Below are 25,233 nucleotides of genomic sequence, written 5' to 3' on the forward strand. Positions count from 1 at the left end.
TCATAGCTCTGCTTCTTTTGGTTCTTATGTCTCTGACTTACTTCCTGCTGTCTTTCCCTGGCTCACTAGCCTATAGACAACATCCTGGAATTCCTTGCTGTTTTGTGAACAGACTTCATTATGACTCAGGACCTTATGAGTTCTGATCCTCCTTCCTATATAATACTTTTCTTTGATCTTTCCTTCATTACCTTTAGGTCTAAGTTTAAATGACACTTTCCCAGATAAGCCTTCTCTAGCCAAAGATCTCTATCTAAAGGCTATTACCTCACCACCAAGAATTCACATTCTTTCATATCATCCTGTTTTGTTTCCTTTATAGAATTAATAGATTGCTGTGATTTTCTCTTTTTACTTTTTTTAAATTGAAGTATAGTTGATTTGCAATGTTGTGTTAGTTTCAGATGTACAGCAAATGATTCAGTTATATATATATATATACACACACACACATACATACATGCATACATACATACATACTTCTATTCTGTTTAAGATTCTTTTCCTGTATAGGTTAATACAAGATAGTGAGTTTAATTCCCTGTGCTTTCCAGTAGGTCCTTGTTGGTTATCTATTTTATGTATAATAATGTGTACATGTTATCCCTAAATCCTTATTTGTCCCCCATCACTGTCCTGTTACAGTTTTCTTATCTGTTTATTTGTTTGCATGTTTATCATCAGCCTCCTCCTATTGGAATGAAAATTCTTGAGGGCAGAACTCTCTCTTTTCTTGTCCTTAACTCTAGTTCCAGCCCCTAGAACAATGCTTGGAATATAGTAAATTATTTTTGATGAAGGGATAGGAAGGAATAAAGGATGAATGGGAGCAAGGAGAGATGGGAGGAAAGAAAGGTCTAGATAACCTACCTGACAGAGCTGTTGGGAGGATCAAATGGGATAACCCATGTAAATTACTTGGCACAGTGCCTGATAAAAATTAGGAGCTCAGTTAGTAAGTAAATGATCATTCACTTTTACTGTCTTCTCTATTATCTGATAAAGACTAAAATCTCTGACTTTGCAGCTTATACTTCAAGTCTTAGAAGAAAGGAACTTTGGTCCTAACTATGTAACCCCTGCTAGTAGGGCTAGTAGGACCCCTGCTCCTTGACTGCAGAGGATAGCAGGGCTTTGAGGGGGTTGCACTGATGTTTTTGTTAAACACTAGCCAAGTTTCTTTAGTTTTACCATGTGGTCAGCCACTGTGTTATGGCAACCAAAAGTCAAGGCACTTGAATAATATAAGATTTTGTGCTGTTTTCAGTGTAGAAAGCATATGCAATATTTATATATAATGTTGGAATTTCTGTTGGTTAGCTCATCAGTGCAGAAGAATAAAATACATAAAATTGGGACTGTCCTGGAAAATTACAGGATATAGAATCCACAGGTGCCCAGGTACTACAAAGCCAGCCTTGAAACCTGTTCTAGATATTGGAGCCTTGGACATCAAGAGACCAGTTGTTACTCCTCTTCATGTCTCCCGTATTATTTGCCCATCATGAGTGCTTAAAGAATCCTTTCAGGGAATAGTCATTGTCATTGTCTATCTGTCCATTGTCATTGTGTATTTCTGCTAATGATGGTCCTGTGCTTGGCACTGAGAGGAGATCCCTAGGGCTTAGTTGCTTCCCTCTAGGAACCTACATTCAGTGGGAAGATAGACCAGCCCTTCTCATATGTCGCAGCACTGATGGAGAGGTGGTAACAATGTGCTAGGTGATAACTGAACAAAGAGTGGTTAATTATGAGCTGGTTTTCTGGTAGAAATCAGCAAAGGTATCATTGGAGGAGGGTCTTAAAAAAATGAGTCAAAGTTCACCAAGGGAGGAGTAAGGAAACAGCATACCAGAACAAGAATGGCATGAACAGTTCAGTTCAGTTCAGTCGCTCAGTTGTGTCCGACTCTTCGCGACACCATGAACCACAGCACGATAGGCCTCCCTGTTCATCATCAGCTCCCAGAGTCCACCCAAACCCATGTCCATTGAGTCGGTGATGCCATCAACCATCTCATCCTCTGTCGTCCCCTTCTCCTCCTGCCCTCAATCTTTTCCAGCATCAGGGTCTTTTCAAATGAGTCAGCTGTTTGCATCAGGTGGAATGAACAAAATCTTGGATACTTGAGAGCTATTTAAGGCTTTTGAAATCAAATCTGGACTTGTAATAACCTAGAAAAGAATCAGAAAATTTATACACATATAAAAAAGGAGTAATTTTGCTGTATACCTGAAATGAACACAACTTTATACACATACACACGCACACACAAACATATGACTCACTATGCTGTACAAACACAACTTTGTAAAATAACTATACTTCAAATAAAAAAGTGAATTAAAAATAGAATAAAAAATAAAAAGAAAAAAAAGAAACTGCAAAAAATATTTATGAAATCTGAAAAACTGAGAAGCCAGGTGTGTGAGCAAAAGATGTTGGGACTGAAGGTTGGGGAAGCAGGATGGTAAAGTGTGGTAAGAAAAAAAAGTGTAGACTGATGCTGTGTGGTGTTTTAATACCAGAGGATGGAGTGAGAGGACGGCAGCTGAGGAGATTGAGCTTCATCCTGTGGGCAGCTGGGATGGTGGCCAGCTTGGGTTCACATGTTGATCAGGACACTCTGGCTACTGGGTGGAGAATAGGTGGGATGGGAGTGAGACTGAGGCCAACCATGAGATGGAAATAATGACCTATATTTTGGACTCTTTGTGCCCAGAGGAACAGCCAGATGTCAGGCATCCACAACTCCCCAATACCAAGCCACTGCCTTCCGTCGAGTCCCTGGGTCCTCCTCCCCCAAAGCCGCCAAGGCCCCCAGTCGTGACCCTCCAGGCCTTCCAGAGGCAGGCAGCTGCTCTTTCCAAGCCCAATGGGGAAGGTAAGGAAACACACACACACAGGCCCGTGCACAGCCAGCCAAGGGAGGTCATGGCTCCCATGCCCCCGTCTCTCTATCACCTCCCCCCACTGCATCAGCTCCCAGGGGACAGTGCCAGACTGCTTTTCTGTGGGGCTGGACATCCATCACTGCTTATTCTCATATAGAGGCTGTGGCAGCTTGCCCGTGAAATGACAAATCTGTGGGAATTGGCCCCTTATCGCTCCTGGGCCAGCCTGCTTCCCCTGAGAGCTTTGCGTTTGATCACTGGGAATCTGTCCAAGAGGAAGAAAAAGAAAAGTAGCTGAAGAGGGAGGCAGGGAGTCTTTGTTTTCCTACAAAGCCTGTGTTGTCAACACAACCAAGTGGAGTAGGAGAGGGGGAGGGAGTGGAGAGAGGAAACTCAGTGTGAACTTGACCTGGGATGGTGATGGGAGTCGCCGGAGCCACTGTGGGAATGGATTGGAGGGCCCCACCCTGCCCCTACTCGTCCTCCGTTCCATAGCCTGCAGCGTCCCTGATTGGCAGCCTTCTTTCTGTGCTCATGTGTTTTCCTCTGCTATGCAAGGGAGGCTTCTCACCCCCTTCCACCCCCATAGCCCAACCCCACTGACACCGTCAATGCCTTCGCTCACGTTTGCTCTAAGGAAACACGAGGCGAGCGTACACTGTGGGGCGATGTGTAGTGCTGTGCTAGCGTTTTTCTTACTGTGGCCACGAGCACCAGTGGACAGTACACTGAAAAAGCTAATTCTTCATTCGTTTCTTCTTAGCTTGCTGGTTGCTCATTTGACTGCTTTGGGCAACCTCAGGGTGAAATTTCTTTAACTCAGTGGTTCTCAAACATCAGCATGCATCAGAATCAACTGGAGGACTTGTTAAAATACAGCTTTCTGGGCCCGAACCCAGAGTTCTGAGTCAGTTGGTCTGGATTTGTGCTTAGTCGCTCAGTCATGTTCGACTCGGCAACTCTTTGGACTGTAGCCTGTCAGACTCTGTCCATGGGATTTCTCTGGCAAGAATACTGGAGTGGGTTGCCATTTCCTCCTCCGGGGGATCTTCCCGACCCAGGGATCAAACCTGCATCTCCTTTGTCTCCTGCATTCCAGGTGGCTTCTTTACCCACTGAGCCATTGCGGAAGTCCGGTCTGGGTTTGGAGCATTTGAGGATTTATATTTTTAACAAGTTCTCTGGGAGACACTGATGTTGCTGGTCTGGGGGCCATGCTTTGAGAACCACTGCTAAAAGTCACCTTAAGTCATATCCTAAAAGGAAATTCTGTAACGAGAAATAGAGCTCTTCTAAGTGTACTTTGATAATATGGCTATCTCTATATCAAAGAGGGTGAAGTTTGATTTTTATAAACATTAAATAATTCAGGCCTCAAACCATCTCTCTGAAAGAGAAAAAAGTTGTCAGAGAATAGAGGACTAAGTTTTGGGGAATAAAATGGGCTCCCCATTTTATTAAATTTTATTAAATCCCAGCTCCCTCATCACTGGCTATTTAGGTTTGGTCGTGGGACCCACTGAGCTTCATTGTCCCTGTCTGTAAAATGGGGATGATAGTAACACTCCTCTCGTAGGATGATTGTAAGGAGAAATGAGATGAGGCCTGGGAAGACTGAACAGTGCCCAGCACAATAGTAAGCGCTCAGGGAAGGCTCTCTTACCACTACTTCAAGCATGCGTCGAGCAGCTGCACTCTTCTTTCCTGGACTCTGTGAAGAAACAAGAGATTAGTGACAGCAAGTGCTGTTAGAGCTAGTGGACACCCACAGGGCAAAGGGAAAACAAGAACATCAACCCGGGTCTCATACCATTGAGGAAACTGGGTGAAGAGTATATGGGATCCCTCTGTATTATTTCTTACTACTGCATGCAAACCTACAATTATCTCAAAGTGGAAAGTTTAATTAAAAAAAATTTTAAAGAAACAAGAAATTAAGAGATAAATCCCATAGGAGTTTCGGGGCCCAAGGAAGTCAAAGTCTAATATAAAGAGACTGCAGTCATAAATAAGCACCATAAAATGTGTGTGAATACTGCATGCAGTCCCTGGCAGTCCCTGGGTGCTGGGGTGGGGCGGGTGAGCTGCACCTCTGCATTTTCTCTGGTGGTGGGAGGGGGTCAGGTCATTGTACAAACAGTTCACTTAAACAGACTGCCACTAACATGTCTTTTTTCTTTTTTTTTTTAACCCTGCCTCTTGCTCTTGCAGAAGCTGCGAAAGAAGGCAGCCTACCTCCAGCGAGGTGAGTACCCATTTCTTAATTGTGCAGCAATGCAGCCCATCAACGAAGCTGCTTAGCCTGCCCCAAAGCAGGCAATAAGCACAGGTCATGTGTCTGTGTTTCTCAGAAGAGTTGGGGGAAGAAGAGATAACAAACTGCAACCAACTGCAACTTTTGATTAAATGAGAGATTAAATAAACTGCATTTAACAACTGTGCTGATGTTAAGTTGCAAAGATGGGTCTCTGGGGTCCTTTTATTTATGGTACAGTGGGGCTCAGTAAATTGAAACATCAGCCTCCTAGTAATAAATCGGATTAGAGGCTACAGAGTGCTGTGGGCAGCTAGTAAGATCCCCTGGAGAAGGCAATGGCACCCCACTCCAGTACTCTTGCCTGGAAAATTCCATGGATGGAGGAGCCTGGTAGGCTACAGTCCATGGGGTCACAAAGAGTCAAACACTACTGAGCGACTTCACTTTCCATGGGACAAAGGCCTTTCTGGCTCTGGTGTGCTCATTGTAATACTTTTGCCATGGAAGTGTCAGTCTATGTATTGCGCCCTCTCATGTGTCATGCGTTGAGCTGACCACTTTATACCTAGGTTCTCACGTCCTCTTCTCAAGAAGGCTGCAAAGTTTCTGGCTCTGTTTTCATTTTATAGCTAGAGATACTTCGGCTCAGAAAATTTGCCACTTGCAGACCCATGATTCTAACCCACATGTTCCCAAACTATTTTTTTTTTAAGCTGAGATATAATGGATATGTACAACTGTGTATGTTCAAAATGCACAATGTATTGGTTCAGTATACATATTTCACAATATTGTTACAGTGGTAGCATTAACTAACACTAGCTCACACCTTTATCACCTTACATAATTATCATTTCTTTTGAAAACAGTTAAAATTCTAGTCTCTCAGCAAGTTTAAGTTTATAATACAGCATTTTTTTTTTTTTACTATAATCCCTATATTGTGCATTGAGTTTCCAGAATTTACGTTGCAAGTTTGTACTCTTAACATCTCCAGTTTCCCCACTCCTCAGTCTCTAGTAACCACCATTCTACTTTCTGGTTTTACAAGTTCAGGTATTTTACTTTTTTAAGATTCCACATATAAGTGATATCACATAGTATTTGTCTTTTCTCTGACTTATTTAGCATAATGCCCTTGAGGTTCATCCACGTTGCAAATGGCAAGATGGCCTTTTTCAAGGTTGAATAATATTCCATATATATCTATCTTTATATATATCACATTTATAATATATTACATTCACATATCTTTAACATTTGTTATCTATCACATTTACACACATATATATCTACTATATACACATATACGTTATATATATATCTCACATCTTCTGTACCCATTCTTCTGTTGAGAGACATTTCTGTTATTTCCATATCTTGGCCATTGTAATAACTGCAGTCTATATAGGAGTGCAGATATCTGTTTGAGACCCTGTTTTCATTTCCTTTGGGTATATACTGAGGAGTAGGACTTCTGGATCATATGGCACTTCAATTTTTAATTTTCTGAGGAACCACCATCCAGTATTCCATAATGGCTGTACTAATAGATATGCCCAAACTGTTTTGAGTGTATCACCTTAACTCCTTCCCAAAGATGCTCCTGTTCTCAAGAAGGTCAGTCGTAGAAGGAAAACTAAACCTAAAAATGATCATACTACCTATTCACTCATTAAATGTTTATAATAGTAGAATGTATTACATTTTATAATAGAGAAAGGTACAAGTTTCAGAGGTCACAAAAATGTGGAGAGATCACTTTTCCTTGGGAGGGTCAGGGAAGTTTTTTTTATAGAAAACATATCAGTTTGCTATTACTACAATAATACTCCATAATAACAATATAACAATAGTAAACACAGTGAGTATGGGTTCAGGTGATCTGGGCTAGGCTCAACTGCCTGGCTCATATGTTGCAGGCTATCCAGGCAATCTTGCAAATACTGAGTTAGAGTAAAACACTGGAAGGTTACATGGCATTGGGCAGGGATCCAGGAAGGGATGAAGAATACAGGCATTAATTCAATCAACCTAACAGGGAAGATGCAACATGTGAACTAAGTATTAAGGATAAACATCTGTCAGAAAACACAGGAAAAGACATCATAAGCAGAACCAAAAAGTGTGGAGTATCCTGTTTTCTTTTGGAAACTGAACTAGTTGAGTGAGAGTATAGAAAGTATAGTAAGAAATGGGAAGGAATGCATTGTTAGAGGGAGATAGGAACCAAATAACGGAGGATTCTGTACACCAAGGATTGGATGAGATGATCTGGTTCAACAAGGAACAAACTGCATGGAGCTAGATAAAATTCATGTGCTTTGGGAACCCCGTTCAATTACCCATTTGAAAGAGTTCAGTGATGACAGGGTAAGTCAGCTGCCTTCTGTGTGCATTTGCGTGAAAGAGAGGAAAAATCAGACAGCTCGGAGATGATCTGTACTATTTACTCTATGAACGTGGGCTCCAGTGTTTGAGGGGACAATGCACTTCTGCTGTGCTCTAAGTCGGTCTTGATTCCCTCCTGCCTTGAATACTGTGAGCATCTCAGTGTGATTATGAGTGCGCTGCGACAGTAGTGTTCAGCTCGATATGCATTTTCTCTGCAGCTTGGCTCTGAACTAAGCTGACTTCTTCTCTGGCATTTCAATCATCCATTTCAACATGCGGGGCAGTGCGGCAAACTTGCTGTGATAAGCAAGTATTGGGAAACTGTAGTCAGTCTCTGGAGTGACACCTTCTTGCTAAGGGATTTACAAGCACAGTTTCAGTTTGACTCTAAATAGTTTCCTTTGACTTTAAAACTTAACCTCATCTAAAATGAGACTTGCTATACCTCAGAGATGATATGAGCCATAGTGCTATGACAGTGAAAGACGAGAGATGAAGAGGGACCAGAATACTTAGGTGTGGCTTCATGGAAGTAAAAAGAACTTGAAATGTATCCTGTAATGATAGGTCAGGATTACACAGGTTTCCTTATTTGTTCCCTTTTGTGAGATTCTGTAGCTCAGGCAGTAAAGAACCTGCCTGCAATGCAGGAGACCTGGGTTCGACTCCTGGGTCAGGAAGATCCCCTGGAAAAGGGAATGGCTACCCACCCACTCCAGTGTTCTTGCCTGAAGAATTCCATGGACATAGGAGCCTGGCGGGCTATAGTCCATGGGTGGCAAAGAGTCAGACAGGATTGAGCTGCTAGCACTTTCACTTTCTAAGGTAGGTGAGGGTAGAGTATTATTCCCAGAAATGACGACATTCTTGACTTATAGTAGGTAGATGGAAGAATGGATGGCTGGACAGACCGAAGGACAGACCAGTGGATGTTCACTATAGAGCTAGAACATGATTGAAAGCAAGGTGGTAGAGAAGAGGATATAAACAGACAGAAGAAGGATGCTGATGTGGAAAAGTAAGACATGACATTGACTTCTGAAATACATTAAGTGCCATGCTAAGGGTTTTGAATTTTATCTTGTAATGCCAAGAAATTACTTTGAACAAGTAAATGCCATGATGCTGAGCATTCTTAGATACAGCTTCCATGGAAACTGCTGCTTGTTTGGGAAGAACATCTTCCATGTTCATGGTATTAATCGTCAATAAAGAGATTAGAAATAGAATATGTCAGATCTCATTACTGGAAGGGGACCTGGCAATTATCTGATGCAACAGGCCATATAGCATAATATCAACACAAATCTGAGCTTTTAATCTCAGTCTTGCCACTTCACGTTTATGTAGTCTTGGGCAAATGTCTTAACTTCTGCAAACCTCAGTTTTACTTATGTAAAATGGGATATTAATAGTTCCTAACACATGCAGTTGTGGCATGGGTTAAATAATAGTTTTAAAGTGTTTAGTGCATTACAAAGTGTCTAGAGAGTGTTGAGTAAAGTTTGCTTAGCTGTTATATAACCTCTCACCAAGGGCAGGGATTCATGTTCAGAACCTTATTCTCTTCAAAAATCCTTCATGGGGAACTCATTGCCTGGAGATTTCAGTGTTTTTCTTTTGGGAGGGCAGATTTTATTCATTTAACACATATTTGCTGAGCATCTACCATATTCCAAGTCCTCTTATATTGAGACTACATTGAGAATACAGCAGTGTATAAAAAATGTCTTACATGTGCCCACACACACATTTGTTTGTTTATTTGAAAGTCCTTGAAGTTGGGCTGGAAAAGAAATGACTTCCTTACTCTACACTCTCAATCATCCATCCTGGATCTACTGATTGATGCAATGGATGTCATCTCTACTCCTTTCTTTAAAAAAAAAAAATTATCTATTTGGCCATTTTGGGTGTTAAGTTGTGGCAGATGGGATCTTCATTGCATCATGCAGATCTTTCATTTCAGTGGACGACCTCTCTAGTTTTGGCACGAGGGCTTAGTTGCTCAGAGGCATGTGGGACCTTCATTTCCTGACCAGGTTATCGAACCTGCATCCCCTGAAATAAAGAGCTTCTCTCTGTTTTAGTGTCTGAATCAGAGATTCCCTGACTCAGGACTACCCTCTGACTCTTCTTAATAGGAAAAAACCCATAGTTATAGCTAATGAGGATTAGTTATAGCTAACTATAACTATAGTTATTCTTAACCACTGAATCAGCAGGGAAGTCCCTTTATTTTTTCTTTACATGATATTTTAAAAAAAGTATCTAAGGACTACATTCTTCCCTAATCTCAAACTCTTATTGTTTTTAACCATTATTCACATAACAGGGGTCTATGTTTTTGCTGTATCTCTGCGGATATATTTTGTAATCCTCTTTTTAGGAACTCAGTGCATTTACAATAGCCATTTTTACTTCTAAGCCCCTTTATACTGTGTATTACATATAAGCGGCATTGTGTAATGGAGCAGTACAGGCCCAGAGTCAAATTAGCAAGGGTTCAACCCTGCCTCTAATACAAGTCACTGAACAGCTCAGAGCTTTGATATGCACATCTCTAAAGTGAACATAGTAATATTTACTTCATTGATTGTCACAAAGACTAAATGATATAGATTATATAAAGCTCGGGAGTACACAGAAGATGATCAATGAGTCTTAGTTTCTTCAACCCTTGCCCTCTCCCTTTCTTCTTCTCTCTAGAATATTAATATCACATTAATGAAATGACTCTTTGGAGTTTATCCTTTGTCATCACTCTTTCACGCAAACCAAGCTAGTTGGCATGCCTCTTGAATAAGCAGCTTCTATTTGTGTGTGTGAGCAAAGCAGGTTAGTCCCAGGGCAGCAATCAGCCCTGGGTCTATGTTAGTACTTAGCAGAGTTGACTGTTGGCTAATATTTTATTCATTAGCTATAACTATGGGTTTTTTCCTATTAAGAGTCAGAAGGGAGTCCTGAGTCAGGAAATCTCTGATTCAGGCACTAACAGAGAGAGAAGCTCTTTATTTCAGGAGAATAGATTCAGACGGTACAATGTTTCTCTCATGTGAGGGTCTGTGGGTAGATCTTAGGAGTCCACCGTATTCTCTCCCAAACATTTAATTTTGGTTTTCGTTTTGACAATAGTCTTTAAAAGATAATATAAACCTGTTTTCAATGTCTGGATGGCCTCCTTCAACCTGGTACTTTGGAACATACTTTTATGTTTGTGTTTTTGGTATTTCTACCCCACACAGAGTGGGGAATACAAGTGTCTTCTAGGGCTGAGCAGATTATGTGATCATGTCTAGGACCTATGTTATGACTAGGAAGAATAGATCCCAGGGAATGAATGCCTTTCCTAAGGCACTCAAGTAAAATAATGATAACAGAGAAATGACACGGTGGTCAAATAAGATACGGCTGTAGTTCTTACTTGAACAGTGGTAAATGCTATGAGGAAAAAAATATATATAAGTTTTAAAGGTTACACTCCATTTACAGTTATTACAAATATTGGCTATCTTCCCTCTGTTGTGTAATATATCATTATAGACTACCTTACATCCAAGAGTTTGTCCCTCCTTCTTCCCCACCCATATATTGACCCTCCTCCTACAACTGGTAACCACTAGTTTGCTTTCTGTATCTGTGAGTCTACTTTTATAAAGAAAAAAATTAAAGCATATTAGGATAATAAAATGGGATTGGAAATGAAGCCAAGGAGGTAGAGGGCCATCAGGAAAAGCCTTCCTGAAGTAGTGACATTGGGGCTGAGACCTCAATGACGAGGACCCCATCATGGAGGGTCTAGAAGACGTTCCAAGAGAGGGACAGCCGGGATGCACTTTCAAGGGAGAACCACTCTCAGTGAGTTTCAAGAACGAAAAAGGCAAGGGCTAGAGCTAAAACACAGTGTGCTAGGGCAGTTCCAGTGGTGATTCTTAGAAGCCATGGGCTGAGTTTGGATTTTGCTCTAAATGCATGGGGAAGCCAGGTAGTGAGCTGACGTTTATTTGGGGAAGATCAATCTGGATACTGTATAAATAACATATAGTGAAGAAGCAGGTAGAAATAGGCAGATAGCCTAGGGAGCCACTGTGTCAACAATGAAACAATGACAGTATTAGAAACAGCAGTCAGTGCTGACATAGTGTCCGCTCTAAGTATGTGAATGATTTCATTTGTGACAATCTTTAAGAAGTAGATACAACTATTATAGATTTTATAAATGAGAAAACTTGAGTCACAGGCTAAATAATTTGACATGGCCACACTTCTAAGGTGAGTCCTAGTGGTTGAGAGGCAGCTGGCCATACAGAAACATTCCAGGAAGCAGGAACAGCATTTGCAAAGTCCTTGATGTAGGAGAGTGGATAGCATCCTTGTAAAACAGAGAGGAGACCAGTGTGGTTAGAGTGTAATGAGGGAGAAAGAGGGTCGTAGGGAGTTTGGAGAGGTTGCTAGGGCTGAGATCATACAGGTGAGGCATTCGATGGTTTTGTTGTTACTTTTTGTTTAATTAGAAGATAGTTACTTTATGATATTGTGATGATTTTTGCCATACATCAACATGAATTAACATTGTTGTTAATTCATTTAACAACATTTTTAACAACATTTAACAACATGAATTAACATTTGTTGTTTTTAAATTAAATAGCATAAGCAAGATTGTGACAAGATCTGAGCTATCTTTTTAAAAGATCATCCTGGCTGCTGTGTGGAGAATAAACTGTTGAAGGACCAGAGAAAAATGATACTTAATTAGTGTCATAAAGAGTAAGTAAGAGCTACTGTATAGCACAGAGAACTCTACTGAATACTCTGTGGTAACCTAAATGGGAAAGAAATTCAAAAAAGAGAGGATATGTGTATATGTACAGCTGATTCACTTTGCTGTACAGTAGAAACTAACACAACACTGTAAAGCAACTGTACTCCAACAAAAAAAGTAACGTAAAAAAAGGCCTGTTCACTTGTTAGTCATCATAATAAAGGAAAATTACCAAGCTGAAAAAAAAATAAAGAATAAGTGAAAGTTTGTGGAAAGGACATTGGAGGTAAGGTTGTTACAAGCAGAGGAACCACACATGCAAAAGCACAGGGGCAAGAAACATCCTGATGTGCTGAGGATCCACAGTAACTTGACATAATTAGAATGCATAGTGGCAGTCTGTGTAGCAGGTAATAATAGTTCAGCCAGTACTGGCTGAGTAATATAATGGACTTAGATGGTTCTTAGCTTGAGACTCAATTATATACAGTCTGTTTTTGTTATTTTCTAGATTCTTGGGTGTAGTTCAGCTCCCTGTCCAAATTATAAATTCTTTGAAAGCAGGGAGAGAGTCAAATACTTCTTTCTTACCAACTACATAATTTTGAGATTTGTTTAAATTGAACAACACAGCAATACTTGAAAATAGAAAGATCGAAGGAATGTGTTATAAGGAGTTAAGAGCATAGACTTTGTGGTCAGATAGCCTTAGGTTTATATTTTGAGCTCCACACTAGCTGTGTGATCTTAGAAGAGTTATTTGATATCTCTGGGCCTCCGATTTCCTCACATGGGAAAATGGAGAAATCAATAAATCCTGCCTTTTTTGGGTCACTGTGAAGATCAAGATATGTATCTATAATTCCACAAAGTGCCCAGCAATGTTGTAAACACTTAATAAATGGCAGCAATTTGTCGTGTGTTTGGAGTGCAGGGTTTGTTTGTAACAAGGTCTAGGGCTGCAGGCAGCGCCTGGCTTCAGGAGGTCTGTTTCCTAGGAAAGCCTGCCAGTAGCTCAGATAACCCTTCCTTTCACTTCTTAAAACAAATGCTCTCAGATATGATATCCCACCTCAAAGCAGACACCCTGAAATTTGAAATTCAGGTATTTTAAAGCTTGACCTTAATAATAAAGATGAGGGCTTGGGGTCATCTTTTATTCATGCATTGAAAGTTGCCACTAGATTATTAGAAAAATTGCTTAGTGGTTGCATTAGTAGAAGTCAGGGTGCGTTTAAAGAGTCATTCCTAAGTTCATCAGTGATTTCATTGATTCTGTTAAGTAATACTATTAAGGTTAAGTAATACTATTCTTATAAGTGATAATATCAGGCACAGAGAAATATAGTAACTACCTTGTCACATGTTCCCCATATAATGACTGCTATATAGAAGAATTGATCTGTGAAACCATTGAATCAGCCTAACGAAATTTTGAAAAATATCATCTAAAATCCACTTTTAAGCTCCGTGACCTTCACCATCACTCTGGGCTTCATCATTTTCATTTCTCATTTTTCCTTGTTCCTGTAGTTCCAAAGAAAAGAGCAATGGAGCAGGAATTAGAAGGCCTGTTTTCTTGGCCCACAGTGGTGCTGTCTTGAGTGAGTTACTGAAGTTGTCCAAGCCTCAGTTTCCACATGTGCTACTGAGAGGATTCAAGGAGAGAACGTATATAGCATTAGCGTGAACAGAGTTTGAGGGAATGAGGCCATGTGAGTTAATGAGTGAGAAATCTTAGCGCTTCTGTACCTCCCTGTCTTCATCACACACGATGGCCTCTCATCATGGCTTTGCTTCATAGTTGGTTTGGTCCTCTTGGGTCCTCTCTGCGGTGTGTGCCAATGACCTCCTGTAACGACTTCCATTGCTGTAGGAGCTGTTCATACTCTGTTTGACCTCAGCTGGCACTTCTATTTTTCCGAGAAATTCTACAACAGAGTGATTGGGACCCAAGATTCTGCACTCAAATATCTAGCTTCTAATCTCTGCTCTGCTGCTTATGACTCTGTGACCTGGATTGTGCTTCAGTTTTCTCATTTGAATATGGAAAAAGTGATAGTATCTTCATAGGGAAAATTGAGAATCAAATAAATTGAGAAATATACTTGGAACAGTGCCTAGCACAAAGTAAGGGAATAAAAGTTATTAGCTATTATTATTGTTGACATGCCCTCCTTATGAATGAGATCAGTGGTTTGACACAGTAGTTTCAAAGTCAATAATATTACTCCTGAAACTGAGATTACTCTAGTAACATTTACCTGGTCATTGTATTAGTCAGGGTTCTCCAGAGGAACAGAACCAGTAGGGCATGTATTTTATGTATTTATGCATTATATATTAGATTGCATATATTACATATATAATATTTCATTATTTATTAAGTATGAGGAACTGGCTCACACAGTTATAGAGGCCAAGAAGTCCCATGATCTGCCATCTATAAGCAGAAAAGCCGGTGGTATAATTCTAAGTCCAACAGCCTGAGAACAGGGTAGCCAATGGGATAAATCCCAGCCCAAGGGCAGGAGAAGATGAGTTGACATGACCCAGATCAACAGATGAGCCAGGACAAATTGAGTGAATTCCTCTTTCCTCCTCCTTTGGTTCTGTTCAGACCCTCAGTGGATTGCATGATGCCTACTTGTATTAGGGAGGGCAGTCTACTCTACTGAACCCACTGACTCAAATGCTAACTTCATCTAGAAACGCCCTCTAAACAGTTCTAGAAATAATATTTATCAGGACACTCTGTGACCAGTCAAGTTGACACACAAAATTAACCATCCCTTTAGTCATTGTACTTTTGTGGCCCTTATGTAGAGAGAGTTGACTTACCCATTCATGAATTAGAAACAAATACCTGTGTCCAGGGCTGAATGACATTGTTGTTGATGCTATTGTAGAGTCATAGTAGAATCTGTGAAGTTATGAAACATGCAGAAGTAGGAATTGGGCATGCATACACACACGTGTATACATGTATATGTACATAAACATATATAGGCTACATAAACTCATATGTAAAATGATAGTAAAATCAAATACAAAGAGGTGTGTATATGTAGAGGGGTGTGTGTGTGTGTTCTGGAAAAGTGGTAGAAGTAGAAGAACTGGTGGTAGAGGCAGTAGAAGCTAAAGTCCAAGTGGTTGCTGTGCGCAGAGGGGGAGATGGTAGTAAATATTACTGTAAATGGAAGTAGTGAACTCTTTGTGCCAAGCACTGTGCTAAACACAGCATAATGGCAATCATCTCATCCTCCTCAGAAACAGGATTAAAGGAAGAAGAGACTTGGATCCAACTATGTAGGCAGGGTCGCAGCCAGGTAAAGCTGGCTAGAGGTGTGGAGATTCCACCATAAAAGCCTCTATTTCCAGAAGTGTGTCTCTCCTTATAGCCATTCTGGTCAACTACTTCATCTTTAACCATTATCTAATATTTAGAAGACAGAGGTTGGAATAGCTTATGAGGAAAAATTTAAATAAAAAATTTCCATGCAATTTTGTAAACCTCGCAGAAATGCATTTTGAGATCCAGTTTAGATAGAATGGATGCCATTGTTTGCAGTCTAATTACCAGTCATTTGATTCAAGAATTAATTCTTTCAGTCAGGAATTTCTTAGGGTAAAAGCCTATGGGGAGGTTAGTCTTATAAGAAGTATTTATTAGAGATAAAAAACTTTTCCACTTTGGGACTTTGGGTAATTGAGAGATCAGATGGTCTCATCCTTCCTTGTCACCAGGAACCTGTAGAATGTCACAGGGAGCAGCTGCTGGCTAAGCTACAACTCTTCTTCCTATTTCTAGAACTGGTGGACCATCGAAAAAAATGGAATAAGTTGGATTTTCAACTTAGGTCCACACCCCTAATAAAACAGATGAAAAGTAGGGCACGCTGGTTTTGTTGTGTAAGTCTCAGTCTTTTCTATTTTAATTCAGGTTCTTTAGATTTTTCAGAACTGTCTTGCAGCAAAACTTTTTGACTCGTCCTCATGCAGTGTAGTATAGGAGAAGATGAGCATGGAAATATACCTATCAGGCATTTCCCACATGTTAACTCAAGTTATTCCACCACTGAACTGCTGGTGACCCAACCAGTGAGATCACACGACCAGTGAGAGGTGGATGGAATGAATCTAGGTGCAGTGTCCAGCATGTAGCACCCTCAACAATTAGCCGCTGATCCTGTCGTGGAAAACGTCACTGTTTGACGAAGGGAATAGGTGTTTGAATATGCTATGTGAGCTGCTTCCCTAGCAGCTGATACAGAGGTTGATTAATCATTTTCTTCAAAGGAGGGTGGTGGCCCAGGGGTGGACATAGCAAGTGGAAACAACCATGAGAGGAAGTCACAAGTCTGTGTTTCATCCAGAGAGTCCAAAAATCTGTTTAGAAGATAGGTTTCTAAGGGTCCAAATACAGTTAGAAAAGATTTGCTTTTACAAGTCATCTTTAACATTTCCACTGCATTTACAGGGTTCTTATTTCTCCAGGAACATAATGTTGAAGGTATCATTAAGAAGCATTCATGTTTTATTATGTAATGTTTAAATTACTAGAGGTTTTCTATAAGAAAGGCACAAAAGATAAAAACCTGATGCTATATGCAAGTAATAAAAGGAACTTTCCAAAATGCAAACCTCAACACTTCTTTTTTAAAATACTGTAATTTTAATAATATAATAAATTTGTAGCACAATTTTGGTGGAATGCCTATATGCAGAGGGCAGATATTTCATTCAATATCTATAGTATACCTTTCAAGTAGATTTTATTATTACTGTTTTGTGGAGTAAGAAACTGAAGATTTATTATTCAATACTTTTAATAGAAAATGTAAGAGAGAGGATTCAAATTCAAATCTGTCTGATCCCAAGCTCCGAGTCTGTCAGTAATTCTGTGTTGCCTCCCAATGACGTCTAAAGTTCTAGATACAGACTGTACACAAATATTTTAATAAATGTGGAAACAAAGAAATTGAAGCATAGATATATTTAAATTATAGAATTATTTCTTCCCAGAAATCCAGGTTCATTATATTGACCCATGTCATATTAAATCAAGGTGTATCTCAGATCTTATTTTAATGGACCAGGAAAAAGATAAAAGACATTCTCAGATCGCAGAAAGGGAAGTTTAAATACACGTACAGTGTCTTTTTTCCCTTTTAACATAAATCCTAGGACTGCCTCTCTATAAAGACAACTGATCTGAAAGATGACTTTTTTTATGCTCTGTTGAAATTCTTTCTGATTATCTGAAGTCAGATATTTATTCATTTCTGACAAAAGTAATCCAAGAAATTGATTAGACATTTCTTTCAACATTTCCACAAATTGTTTCTAATTAATAAAGTTAATTTACCATAGACCCATGGAGATTGTTAGGTCACTGGAGCATAAGATGCATGGCATAGTCTATAATTTAAGAACATTTTTCTCGATTATTTTATGAAGGGGGAAGGGAAGAAAATAGTGAGGGGAGAAATTACTGATGCATTAGAGTTCATAATTTTTCCTCCTCAGCAAAATGAACTGTTCATACATATCTTAACATATTACAGAGATTATGAAAGAAATCCCTGAAATAACCAAAGTGGTCAAATATAGATAGGGAATCGAGTGGAATATGCTTATAATATTAAAAAAAAAAAAGTAGGGAAACAAAGGAGGAAGTCCAGCCTTTCCATTGTCTATTACTATAGAAATAGGGCAGAAATCTGGAAGAATACCAAAATGAAAAGAGCTCACTTGTGTGATGGTGGAAGGATTATGGATGATTTGTTTGTCTCTCTCCTATCCACAGTTCGGGTAAAGAAGTGATTTTCCGTTTGCTGTGGATACAATTGTAGGAAGCCTTCTTCCTTTCACTCCCTAGTCTTGTTTCTTTCTTCCCAGTGCAACTCCAACTATGAATATTAGAGTGTCTCCATTTGTATTTCTTATTCTTCAGCTACAAACTCAGATATCTGTTAAAGATACAGAATTTTACATTTTTGTATGAACAGCATCTTGTTTATCCTTCTGAAACTTGAATTTTTTCAAAGCTGTTTTCATATTCTATCTATGCTGATGCAGGTACAGCTAGTTTATTCATTATAATTGCATACTATATATATTTCATGTGAAAGAAAGTGAAAGTGAAGTCACTCATTGTGTCCTACTCTTTGCGACCCCATGGACTGTAGCCTACCAGGCTCCTCCCTCCATGGGATTCTCCAGGCAAGAATACTGGAGTGGGTTGCCATTTCCTTCTCCAGGGGATCTTCCCCACCCAGGGATCGAATCTGGGTCTCCCGCACTGCAGGCAGACGCTTTAACCTCTGAATGTATCATAATTGGTGTATTTTCTGACTGAGGGACATTGAAATCGTTTCTTATCTTCACATTTCCCAATGATATTGCAGTGATCATCCTTATGTATTTCCAAGTGAATATAAGCAAGTTTCTCTAGGTTATTTACTTAAAGTAGAAATTGCTAAATAATAATAAATAAGAAACTTCAGTTTTACTATAATAGGTATTGAAAACTTATCTCTCAAAATGGCTGTCCTCTTAAACCAGTATAGAGAGTTTCTCCGTGTTCTTGCCAAATGTGGTGTGCTTTTCTAGTTGGGGGATTCTTGCTAAACTGATGGATGTAAATGAAATTCTCATTGTCTTGACTCCATCTTCCTGTTGACCATAAGACTTCAAATTTACTTTTGTAAATGATCAATTTTTTTCTTCTGTGATATCTGTCATATCCTTTTGTTCAATTTTCTATGGATTTGACTTTTTCCTATTTCAGGCATTCCCGATAGAGTTTAGATATCAACTAAAGTTTATTAGACTTCATTATTAAGTGTGGTATCTGTTGGCATTTAACCTAGTTGATAGAGTTTATCTACATGGAAATTTTTTTATATCTATTAAAATAGTTAAACGAGTTTTTCTCTCTCATTGTTTCAATGTGATTCACTGCAGTGATAGATTTTCAGATGTTGAGCCATCCTTGAAGTCTTGGAATAAATTTTAGTTATTCTTAAGTTGATTTTAATACTAATTCATTTATTTAGTACTTAGTTTAGGCTAAATTTTCTTACATGAAACTGGGCTTTATTTTTATTTCATTGTTTGAAATTTTTGTGATTTTCATATCAAAATTACACTATCCTCTGAAAATGAGTAAAGTAGTTTTTCTCTTTTTCTATCCTCTGAAACTTTGCTAAAATTTTCTCATAAAACATAGTGGATGAAAAGGAGAGAGATGCATTGAGTGTGGAGGTGGGTGTGAGTGCTATAGATTTGCGCCCTTTAATGGTTTGTTAGCCTACTAGTCTTTCTAGTTCTTCTTCAGTCACTGTGGTAATTTTACATTTCCCTACTAATTTGCCAAATTTCCCTAAAATTTCAAATTTATTGGCAGAGAGCTGATCTTAATATTTTTCTTAGATTTCTGAAAGTCTGAAACAAACTCTAGTTTGGTCCCCTTTGGTATCTGTAATTTGTGTGTGTACGGACATGCGTGTGCCTTCCCTCATTGTCTTGATCAGTCATGCTAAAGTGTGGTCTGATATTAATACACCTACCTAAGCTTTCTTTTGGAAAGTTTGCTTTACACACTTTCTCCATTGATATGGGAGCTTTGGTTTATCTGGCAGTTTTTAGCAGCATTAGCAAGATTTTTGCAACATCCAGTCAGATACTCTCCATTTTCCTTACAGTAGACTAATCTATGTGCATTTTTTGTGATTCTTGATCAGTCTGGACTTTTTCCTATTATATTTCAGACTTACTATGCAAATGCCTTATGTTCATTTTTCCTTTCCTGCCTTCTTAATATTTAAGCTTTCTCATTTAGTATTTTCCTTCTACCATGTAGAAATAGAGGAAACCAACAGAATGGGAAAGACTAGAGATCTCTTCAAGAAAATTAGAGATACCAAGGGAACATTTCATGCAAAGATGGGCATAATAAAGTACAGAAATGGTGTGGACCCAACATAAGCAGAAGATATTAAGAAGAGGTGGCAAGAATACACAGAAGAACTGTACAAAAAGATTTTCATGACCCAGATAATCACATGGTGTGATCACTCACCTAGAGCCAGACATCCTGGAATGTGAAGTAAAATGGGCCTTAGGAAGCGTCACTACGAACAAAGCTAGTGGAGGTGATGGAATTCCAGTTGAGCTATTTCAAATCCTCAAAGATGATGCTGTGAAAGTGCTGCACTCAATATGCCAGCACATTTGGAAAACTCAGCAGTGGCCACAGGATTGGAAAAGGTCAGTTTTCATTCCAATCCCAAAGAAAGGCAATGCCAAAGAATGCTCAAACTACCACACAATTGCACTCATCTCACACACTAGTAAAGTAATGCTCAAAATTCTCCAAGCCAGGCTTCAGCAATACGTGAACCGTGAACTTCCAGATGTTCAAGCTGGTTTTAGAAAAGGCAGAGGAACCAGAGATCAAATTGCCAACATCTGCTGGATCATCAAAAAGCAAGAGAGTTCCAAAAAAACATAATTTCTGCTTTATTGACTATGTCAAAGCCTTTGACTATGTGGATTACTGCAAACTTTGGGAAATTCTTCAATAGATGGGAATACCAGACCACCTGACGTGCCTCTTGAGAAACCTGTATGCAGGTCAGGAAGCAACAGTTAGAACTGGACATGGAACAACAGACTGGTTCCAAATAGGAAAAGGAGTACGTCAAGGCTGTATATTGTCACCCTGCTTATTTAACTTATATGCAGAGTACATCCTAAGAAATGCTAGGCTGGATGAAGCCCAAGCAAGATTGCTGGGAGCAATATCAGTAACCTCAGATATGCAGATGACACCACCCTCATGGCAGAGAGTGAAGAAGGACTAAAGAGCCTCTTGATGAAAGTGAAAGAGGAGAATGAAAAAGTTGGCTTAAAGCTCAACATTCAGAAAACTAAGATGATGGCATCTGGTCCCATCACTTCATGGCAAATAGTTGGGAAAACAATGGAAACAGTGACAGACTTTATTATTTTGGGGCTCCTAAATCACTGAAGATGGTTGATTGCAGCCATGAAATTAAAAGACTTTTACTCTTTGGCAGGAAAGTTATGACCGACCTAGACAGCATATTAAAAAGCAGAGATAGTACTTTTCCAACAAAGGTCTGTTTAGTCAAGGCTATGGTTTTTCCAGAAGTCATGTATGGATGTGAGAGTTGGACTATAAAGAAAGCTGAGCACTGAAAAATTGATGCTTCTGAACTGTGATGTTGGAGAAGACTCTTGAGGGTCCTCTAGACTGCAAGGGTATCCAACCAGTCCATCCTAAAGGAAATCAGTCCTGAATATTTATTGGAAGGACTGATGTTGAAGCTGAAACTCCAGTACTTTGGCCACCTGATGCGAAGAGCTGACTCATTTGAAAAGACTCTGATGCTGGGAAAGATCAAAGGCAGAAGAAGAAGGGGACAACAGAGGATGAGATGGTTGGATGGCATCACTGACTCAATGGATATGAATTTGAGTAAACTCCGGGAGTTGGCGATGGAAAGGGAGGCCTGGCATGCTGCATTCCATGAGGTTGCAAAGAGTCAGACATGACTGAGCAACTGAACTGAACTTCTACCACTTAAGAAGTTAAATATTCTATTTCTATTATTTTTGTGGTGACAAAGTTTGACATCCACAGTTAACTAAGTCTAATGATAATCAAAATCTCTGTCCTGCTCCTGAATGGTACCTGAGAATAATTCCCATAGCCCTGTTTCACAATCTTCAATAATTAGTATTTAGCGTTTTAATTCTACTTTATTCTTTTTTAAATTTATTTTTTAATTGGAAGGTAATTGCTTTACAGTGTTGTGTTGGTTCTTGCTGTAAAACAATGTGAATCAGCCATAACTATTTATATATATATCCCCTCCCTCGTGAACTTTCCTCCCTCCTCCCTTTCCACTGCTCTTGATCACCACAGAGTGCCTGGCTGGGCTCCCTGTATCATATAGCAGCTTTCCACTAGCTATTGCCTCTGATAGCCCAGTTGGTAAAGAATCCACCTGCGATGCAGGAGACCCTGTTTTGATTCCTGGGTTGGAATTTGCCAAATTTATGGAAATTTGGCAAATTAATCGGAAAAGATCTGCTGGAGAAGGGATAGGCTGCCCACTCCAGTATACTTGGGCTTCTCTTGTGGTTCAGCTGGTAAAGAATCTGCCTGCAATGTGGGGGACCTGGGTTTGGTCCCTGGGTTGGGAAGACCCCCTGGAGAAGGGAAAGGCCACCCACTCCAGTCTTCTGGCCTGGAGAATTCCATGGACTGTATAGTTTGTGGAGTTGCAAAGAGTCGGGCATGAGTGAGTGACTTTCACTTTCACTTTCTCACTAGCTACCTGTTTTACACGTGGTAGTGTATATATGTCAGTACTACTTTCTCAATCCGTTCTACTGTCTCCTGCTGCTGTGTCCACAAATCTGATCTTTATGTCTGCATCTCCATTCCTTCCTTGCAAATATTTTCATCAATACTATTTTTCTAGTTTCCATATATATGCGTCAATATATGATATTTGTTTTTCTGTTTCTGGCTTACTTCACTCTGAACAACAGGCTCTTCATTCGATCTTTTGACTACCTATAGTGGCTCATCTTCTTGTGTGATTAGCAGTTTTCCATTATAAGCCTGTTTTGAGTGGGGATTCTTCCCTTGGGAAACCATGACTTCAGGTTTCCTTTACAGGGGAGCCGGTGGTGGTGGCGGTGGTGGGGATTTCGCTTCTAACAGCAGGTTGGCTTCGTGTCTCAGGAACACACAGATAGTATGCATTTAGAACCCCGTCCCCTTGGTGCTGGGCTGTAGAGTTTCTTCCTTCTCCTGGGTGACTCTTGGAGCTACAACTGCCCTCCTCAGATAGGAGGCTTTCCTGTTTGCTCCTTGGGAGAGTGCATGGTTATTACAATTAGTTTTACAGATGGGATGGCGTTTTGTGACCCTGGACCTTATTCCAGCTTCCCATTCAGTTGAGGCCTGCGGCTTAGAACTGAATTTAAATCCCCAGCCACCAGTCACTGGAATCTTTTTTTTATTTGATCCCAATTTCCCATGGAGTCCCTTGGCTGAATTCTCACTGATACTTTAATTGCGAATTTCCTCTCTGTCTGGCACCTGGGGGTTTTTGCCTTACTGATTTCTAGGTAAATGATGGGTTCTTGATATAATTCTTTACATTGTCATATTTCATCCAGGAATCTTCTGTATTTAAAGTGGGAGTGGTGTGCCATCCATATTGCCCATAGGTCACCATGTTGGCCAGACTTACTCGTGTTACTTCTCTAATGAGGAAAAAAATACCCAGAGTTTGAAAATGTGTTTTAAAAATATTTTGCTTTAAGTAACCTTTTTTTCCTCCACACTTCTCAGTGCTGAATTTGAAGAACCACATAATTATGAGGCAACCATTTCCTATCTGAGACACTCCAGCAACTCCATTAACCTGTGCACTGCAAAAAAATCTGCTGATTGTAAGTGTGCTAAGCCAATTAATATTGTAATCCTGTATGGAATGAAAATATGTCCAAAATGGTATTTCCCCCAGCTAACTCTAAGTTTAGAAGTCAACTGCCATGCTGCTTTACTGTCACATTTCTCTCTTTTCCCCTCTTCTAGCCTCTTAAATATATAAACAAACCCCACTCTGCACCAGTGCTATCTCCCAGCTCCTAGGGCTGCCTCCTCATTACTTTCTTCTTTCCTTCACCAATCTGCTTAGACACTTTGCCTTTTGTAGATATATGGGGGGGGGGGGGGGAATCAAGTTATGGTGATTCATTTTTCTTCCTTCTCCTCCAGTGGAAACTTCATCTCTCTTCTCTTGATGTCTGTCTTGAAGTCCCCTGGTAACTCCCTGTGGAAAAGGGAGATAACAGACTAGGGGAATGAGGTCCCTGTGTTTAGCCTGAATAGGAGCAGAGGATTCATTAAATGGATCTGACAACTGGTTCGGAGCTGGGTCTTCCTGCCTCTGGTATTACCGACAAAGTTCAGACCTTTCCATGAAAAAAGAGACTGTCTCAGGCAAGATGGTGAAGAATCAGAAACTCATAGCATTTCCTCAGGTTTCTGTGTCTTTGTTCTGCTTGTATCAATAGAATCAACCAGTTCTCTACAAAAGGCATAAATATTAGTGCCAGAATAAACACTAGTATTTACTGAGCTGTGCTGTGGGCCACAGTCCTGTTAAAGGTCCTCTGTGCACATGCCTGTTGATATAGCCATTGTATTCACCCACTTTTAGAGACAGAAAACCGAAAATTAGAGAGACTGAGTTGCATAAGGTCACACAAGTAATATGTGGAAGGGCTATACTGTGCAACAGCCCAGACTGCCTCTAAGATCCATACTTTTCCCACAGTTTTACACTGCTTCTCATTCAAGAGTGTTTGACTTCCCTGAAAGGAGAGTTAGAGATCCCCTGGTTCAACCTCTTTATTGTACAGACAGGAAGCCCAGGGCTCTGGGAGAGGAAGTCATTTGCCTGGGAACACGTGCTTAGGAAGTTCATGGGTAAGAGTTAGAACCCATTGAAATTTCCATTCTCCCCCCAGGAAATAAGGGGCCAGAGAACTACTGGAAAAACTTTCTCCTAGACTGGGTAAGCTCTAGATTCTCCAAACTGGCTTGTAAAATACTAGCTTAAGAAGTGGAACTACGGTCTGCATCAACCCAGAAGGCAGGACTGCCTCATAGTTGGGGTGCCTGGGCCCCTGCCTTAAAAGCAAGGCTTCTTAAACTCTAATGTTCACATGAATTTTCTGGGCATCTTGTTGTAACATATATTCTGGGTCAGTTGCTCTGGGTTGGGCCAGAGATTCTGCATTTCTAAAGGCGCCCTGATGGTCCGCAGACTGCACTTTGAATAGAAAGGTTGTGAACCCCATTTGGA

General features: G+C 39.9%; 1 protein-coding gene across 4 annotated transcripts in view; it reads left to right on the top strand.

Annotated features, from left to right (window-relative positions):
• Window positions 1-25,233, top strand: part of FYB2 (FYN binding protein 2) — a gene marked incomplete at its 3' end in the record, with an annotated part of 116,060 nt that overhangs the window by 50,973 nt on the left and 39,854 nt on the right. For all 4 annotated transcript variants that reach the window (XM_045166147.1, XM_045166148.1, XM_045166145.1 and 1 more), the window contains 3 exon segments: window positions 2,723-2,884; window positions 5,106-5,139; window positions 23,712-23,812. In XM_045166147.1, coding sequence (XP_045022082.1) covers window positions 2,723-2,884; window positions 5,106-5,139; window positions 23,712-23,812 — 297 coding nt within the window.

This window comes from Bubalus bubalis, chromosome 6 (assembly GCF_019923935.1).
Source record: "Bubalus bubalis isolate 160015118507 breed Murrah chromosome 6, NDDB_SH_1, whole genome shotgun sequence".
In the NCBI taxonomy this organism is placed as follows: domain Eukaryota; kingdom Metazoa; phylum Chordata; class Mammalia; order Artiodactyla; family Bovidae; genus Bubalus; species Bubalus bubalis.